The sequence below is a fragment of the Hippichthys cyanospilos genome, chromosome 11 (assembly GCF_059441005.1).
Source record: "Hippichthys cyanospilos isolate Australia breed blue-spotted pipefish chromosome 11, RoL_Hcya_1.0, whole genome shotgun sequence".
Classification (NCBI taxonomy): domain Eukaryota; kingdom Metazoa; phylum Chordata; class Actinopteri; order Syngnathiformes; family Syngnathidae; genus Hippichthys; species Hippichthys cyanospilos.
The window spans coordinates 22531501-22537500 of record NC_142379.1 but is presented as its reverse complement, the minus strand read 5'-3'; the positions used below and the strand labels follow the sequence as shown (position 1 = coordinate 22537500).

Sequence of the window (6000 nt, the reverse complement as noted above, 5' to 3'; positions counted from 1 at the left end):
AGCATATCGGCATTTCTGTGATTGACGTGTGACGCCGGCCAATAGCATCTCCGTGAGTGAGACCGGGTGACCTTAATCGACCAATAGCATATTCGCATCTCCGTGACTGACTGATAATTATTCGCACTTTTTTTTTTAAACGGTTGGAATGTATTGACAATTAATTTAAAAAAAAACACACATTTAAACCAATGACAATTCTTTGTCCTGCAATCGGCACATTTAATTTCATGTCAGCTGTTTTTCCCTTTAGCTGTACAAACACTACACTTAAATGGTAATATTTTTAGACACCGTGAGTGAGACAGGCAGTGTGACGTTGTAAGACCAATAGCGTTCACGTTACTCCCACGAGTATCTACTGATGATTGATGATGTCGCTACTGTTGATTTTATTGACGCAATTAAACGAGAACATTTCTACATACTCAATGGCCGGCATGTCGAATTGCTCGTAAGGCGAGAGGTTTGTTCGTAAGCGGAGGACAAAAATCTCCCTGATCCACGCTCTTAAGGCGAATTGTTCGTAAATCAGGGTGCTCGTAAGCCGGGGGCCGACTGTACAATAAATAAAGTTTTAAAAAGAATCCACAGGTCTATCTTTGATTCAATTAAATAATAAATGTAATTCCATAGTAGTTCCAAAGCTCTTCAAACAGAAATACTTTATATAAAAGGCAAACATTACGGTAAAGAAACCGTGTTCTCTAATCTGCGATCAATCTCAACTGCCCCTGTGATACTGGCCTAAGGTTCTTAAAGGGCCAGTATTATGCACCTTTCCCTCTGCCTTAAAGGGGCAGTAACATAAATGTCCATTGGGCAGTGAGCCAAAACAAACCACAAATAGATAAATAACTTCCTAGCGCTTGGCCATTAAAAAAATGAAATTTAAAATAACTAAAATCACTGTTAGTGAAATGCTGTCAATGGCTCCTACAAACAGGTCAATCACAGATTCATCGTTCTCCCTTATTGGTCCTGGACAACACGTTTCACCTCAGCTATCCCTGAGGATAAGTACCCAAAAGCACATTACTCAGAGCCCCCCTCCTTCCTTGCTCATGAATGAAAAAATGTGAATTATGTGATATCGGTCACGTTAGGAGCATCAGATATGTGCACGGTGACTCATTGTGTGCATGTCAGAAGTTGCTCACCGTGGTCCAAAGCCTGCTCAGCGAATTCGTGTGAATGCTCAGGCGCATTGAAAATTAGAGAGAACATTGCATACAACCATTTATGTACCGAGTCACACCTAAGGACAATTTAATGTGTCCAATGCACCAACCATGCATGTTTTTGGAAAGTGCAAGGAAGCCGATGTAGCCGGAACATGCAGACTATATTCTGTCCTTTTGTATCAGGTGGAAAATCACCTGACCATGTAAACGAAGTGTTATGTCACACGTGTAGATTTTGACAGTCGATGTGTCACTCCATGTTAAGAGTGGAGTTAGGGTCAGTCAATTTTACTCAGTAAAACTCCCAACGCTTATAAAAGGGCAAAATCCCTTAAAATGTTGTGGGTTACTTGAGAAGGGGAGAGCTTTTGCATGCATTACGTAATTGCGAATGAGAGAGTGATGTTTATTTGCAATTGCACATAGCACAGCTATTCATTTCCAAACCAATTTATTTTACATTGCATACAGATCTTCTATTCATTAATAGCTACAAGTCAATGAGTTTGTGTACATGTTTGTTTGTCGGTTGGGTAATTAAAGTCATAAGCAGTTTATACATTGCCCTCATCAGTTTCCTGGTGCACATGAATCACACGTTTCTATTTTGTAAAAACGACATAACAGTTCCTTAACGCTTTAACCTTTTGGTGAAAGGTAAATGTTATATAATTTTATCCAGGAGACGTCACAACGCACAATTGTTTCAAACGCTTCAGACCACGGATCAACGTGCAAACAAATGCTTCAATTTGATTAAGCGTTTCAAAAAGCAGCGTATTTCCCCCCCCCTCACCGATTCGTTTCAAATGCTTCGAAGCATCGACCCATTTCAAACGCAACTGTTTCATATTGATTAAGTAGTTCCGAAAGGTGTGATTCCTCAAATATTAGTTTGATGCACATCCGAATCGAGTTGTTTGACTCATTACCTCCACATCTAAAATAACAAGTGCAACTAAGGATGATAAAAAACAAACAAACAAAAAACAATTAGGGCCGGATGATTGAAAAAAAAATGCTCATGTTACCTGATTTATACATTGTGAAGCAATAGTGCAGCGATAACATCGTCTTGACTTTCACTGCTGCTAATAATGCTAATGCTGCTGCTGGCTTCTTCTTCGTCTTCTTCTTTTCTTCTTCTTCTTCTTCTTCTTCTTCTTCTTCTTCTTCTTCTTCTTCTTCTTCTTCTTTTTCTTCTTCTTCTTCTTCTTCTTCTTCTTCTTCTTCTTCTTTTTCTTCTTCTTCTTCTTCTTCTTCTTCTTCTTCTTCTTCTTCTTCTTCTTCTTCTATCACTACTACCATTTAGTGGTCATTTTTGTTTAATGACAATAAAATAGCCAATCCAGAATAATGCCAGGCATTGTTTGAGACAATGTAGTCAATAATAGGACAAAACAGATGCGTCTAGTGCACTGTGCAATGCACATTCATCAATTCATTTTCTGTATCTCTCATCCTCACTTGGGTCATTTCAACCAACAAACGTGACTGTAAAGAATATTCTATTTATGAGGATAACTAAATGATTTTTCAATATTTTTCCTAAAGTACTGAAATACTACAATATGTAGATGAAATGTGTACAATGTTACATGTTTAGAGAAATATTGTCACATGACCAGAGCTGTTTATTTTGTGGTTGCACTTCCGAGAGAAAGATGACAGCCTAAAAGCTCCCAAACAAAAGGTTAGTAAGGTATGTTAAAATAAACATACTTCAACTTTTTTTTTTTTTGAAGTTCTTAACTATTTCAAAAATGATTTTCCAACGTTTCCATGTCCAGGAAAATGTTGGGCTTAAATGAGTTAATTTGCAACAAATGGGGCTTGGTACCTGCTTCATTCACCCACTGAGCCAAAACACACCAACCTCGGATTTTTGATCAAATTCAGTCATGTGTAAAAATAAAATATTCCTCATTATGTTTGTTCTCAGGTTCCATCAAGCACCTTTAACGATAGGGACCATTGCCCATTTTCAGAGGTTCTATATATTATTGCCGCATCTGTGCCAAAAGCAGGAAGTACAATATGTATTAATTTTGTCGCAGATTCAAACTCATAACAAGTCGATTCTTCATCACAGAGGTATGTCTGAGTTTTAAATCCATTATTACCCATAACCAAGTAGAATTTTTGACTCAAACAATGTCTTGTTGTCATGGTAAGCAATTAATACCAATATGAAATTGAATGTTTTGTTAGTTTAAGGGATCTCATTCCTCAGACTTGACCAAACTCTGTTGACTGAAATTGTGTCAGAATATGTATTTGTTTATTCATTCATTTATTTATATTTCATATTAATACCAATAATATTATATTAATACCAGGACTGTTGCACGTCACATTTTACCAGGACAGGGCAGAGTGCTCAGGCCTGGATATTAAGGTAAAAATCTTTTTCCATTATTCGGCACCTTCAAATCTGAGACCATGGATGGTCCTCAGTTGGAAAAGGGAGGAGTGCCCTATCTGTGTCGGGGATGAGGTCCTGCCCCAAGTGGAGTTCAAGTATCTTGGAGTCTTGTTCACAAGTGAGGGTAGGATGGAACGGGAGATCGACAGGCCGATCGGGGCAGTGTCTGCTGTAATTCGGACTCTGTACCGGTCTGTTGTGGTGAAGAGAGAGCTGAGCTGAAGGGCCAGTCGATCTACGTTCCTGCCCTCACCTATGGTTACAAGCTGTGGGTCATGACCGAAAGAACGAGACCCTGGATACAAGCAACCGAAATGAGTTTTCTCCACAGAGTGTCCAGGCTCTCCATTAGAGATAGGATGGGAAGCTTGGTCATCTGGGAGGGTTAGGGTAAGATAATGGGTGGATGGATGGATGGTGTATGTCATGATTTGGTCTGTCGAAACGTCATTTCGTTTCTATTACCACTTGGAAGTCACACTCATATTTCAATGACAGTATGTATTTACGATGTTAACATTTGTACTTTACTTTCTGGTAATTTCAATAACATGTTTACAGGGGCTTCCTGGACAGCATCTTGGCAACAATGTCTGCGGAATACTCATGATTATGGTGACAAAGTTTTCCTTTGAGGAAATTATGTACTGTAACTGTGATTTATATTTCATACATTCATCTTTTACCCCTTCAATGGTTTAAGACTCATTCATCCGTATGTATAGGTAAATCTATATGTATAGGTTTTCGTATTCGCTGTGCCTCTTCCAATAACACGCACAACTTTTTGTTTTGGTTCATGGTTTTGTTTTTTTAATTGTATGATATGATTTTTTTCCCCTTTTCATTCAACTTTCCAATGTCATAAACAGAAAATTAAAAGAAAAAAAATCTGTATTTTCAGAACTCATGGTAAACTGTATTCCATTTGATTAAACAGGTGTAAGTATAATGACGAATATGATTATAACCTATTTCATTCTCCATTTTGCATTACTCCACCTTTTACTTTTTCGTGTTTTTTGTCTTACTGTGCATGCAGTTATCATATATGTAAGTTTTTTTTTTTTTTTTTTATGTTGACATGGGCCTTGCAGCTTATTGAATTTTTACCACACTTGTTTTTTCAGCATCAAAGTCAAAGTCAAAGTCAGTTTTATTGTCAATTTCTTCACATGTACTTAACATTCAAAGGAATCGAAATTGTGTTTCTCACTATCCTCTGCATTTTACATGTACAATAACAAAATGCAGGTGCGCAAGACGAGACAATCCTAAAACTAGATTCTTAACAATAGTATTTTGCCTAGTGTTGCTAAACTAAAAACGAAAACCAGGTATGCCAAGAGTACCGCAAGACACGACATAAGTAGCAGCGTATGACAAGACAATGCAACAGGATTAGACAAAGCAATGACCAAAACTTTGTCTGCCAGCTAGGTGTTTCTTCTGGCTGGGGCTGAGTGTGGGAGGGGGAAGGGGAGAGAGAGAGAGTTCAGCAGTTTCACGGGTGGGAAGGGGAGAGAGTTCAGCAGTCTCACGGCCTGGTGGATAAAGCTGTTCCTGACTCTGGTGGTGCGGGAGCGGAGGCACATGTACCTCTTTCCGGGGGGCACGAGGCTGAACAGACTGTGTGCAGGGTGACTTGTATCGGTCATCAATTGTGATGGCTTTGCGGCTGAGATGGATGGTGTAAAGGCCTTGCAGGGAGGGGAGTGGAGCTCCAATAATCCTCTCAGCCACGGGACAGGTTGGCTCATGCTGTTCTCAGGGCTGATTTATCTCCAGCTTTGAAGGCCTTGTCTCTGGCCCTCAACAGCCTGCGGACGTCTCCTGTTAGCCATGGTTTCTGGTTGGCCCGTGTCGTGATCCTCTTGATGTGGGTCACGTCGTCCATGCATTTGGTGAGGTAGGAGGTCACTGTGTCTTTGTTGAGGTAATATCGGGCCTAAATAATCCAGCCTGACCCGACCCAGGCCCGCGGTATTAAAACCCGACCCAGCCCGAGCCCGACCAATTAACTTGATTTGCAGGCCCAAGCCTGAAGCGAACCCGAAATTTCATATTTTATTTGTGAGGACCCGGGAGGAGGAGGAGGTGATTTATGATAACAAATTAAAGCCTTCTGTAACGAAATCTAATTTTAACAAGACTGTATCAACATGTACATCTTTTATATGTCTGTGTCTGCAGAGGTTACATTAACTGACAATTTTCCATCATTGATGAATTTTTTTAAGAGTTGAAAAGAAAAATTTAAGGCCGTCCGTCATTGGTGCGCGCATGCTTAATTACGCAGAGAAATATTGCAGCCCACTAGGCTTTAAATAGAATAATGCAAATCAAATAAATGGGAAAAGATATATGAAATTGTTATTTCTATAGTTTTTT

General features: G+C 39.4%; 2 protein-coding genes and 1 long non-coding RNA gene across 4 annotated transcripts in view; 2 read left to right on the top strand and 1 right to left on the bottom strand.

The window, feature by feature from the left end:
- The window catches only part of mrpl27 (mitochondrial ribosomal protein L27), a 17204-nt gene extending 14889 nt beyond the window's left edge, over positions 1 to 2315 (bottom strand). Inside the window, exon 1 of the mRNA XM_088427014.1 lies at positions 2216 to 2315. Coding sequence (XP_088283140.1) covers positions 2216 to 2255 — 40 coding nt within the window. The 5' untranslated portion in view covers positions 2256 to 2315. The remainder of the gene's footprint in view (positions 1 to 2215) is intronic.
- Positions 2316 to 2492: 177 nt separating this feature from the next.
- Positions 2493 to 4515, top strand: LOC148416363 (uncharacterized). 2 transcript variants are annotated; one of them, XR_015867147.1, is made up of 3 exons: positions 2493 to 2877; positions 3127 to 3278; positions 3550 to 4515. It is a non-coding gene; the product is annotated as an uncharacterized LOC148416363 (long non-coding RNA). The 2 variants fall into 2 exon arrangements; XR_015867148.1 differs by having other exon boundaries at positions 3524 to 4515.
- Positions 4516 to 5181: 666 nt separating this feature from the next.
- Positions 5182 to 6000, top strand: part of mmp13b (matrix metallopeptidase 13b) — a 32424-nt gene continuing 31605 nt past the window's right edge. Inside the window, exon 1 of the mRNA XM_088426979.1 lies at positions 5182 to 5518. The gene's annotated coding sequence lies outside the window, so the exon portion shown is untranslated. The remainder of the gene's footprint in view (positions 5519 to 6000) is intronic.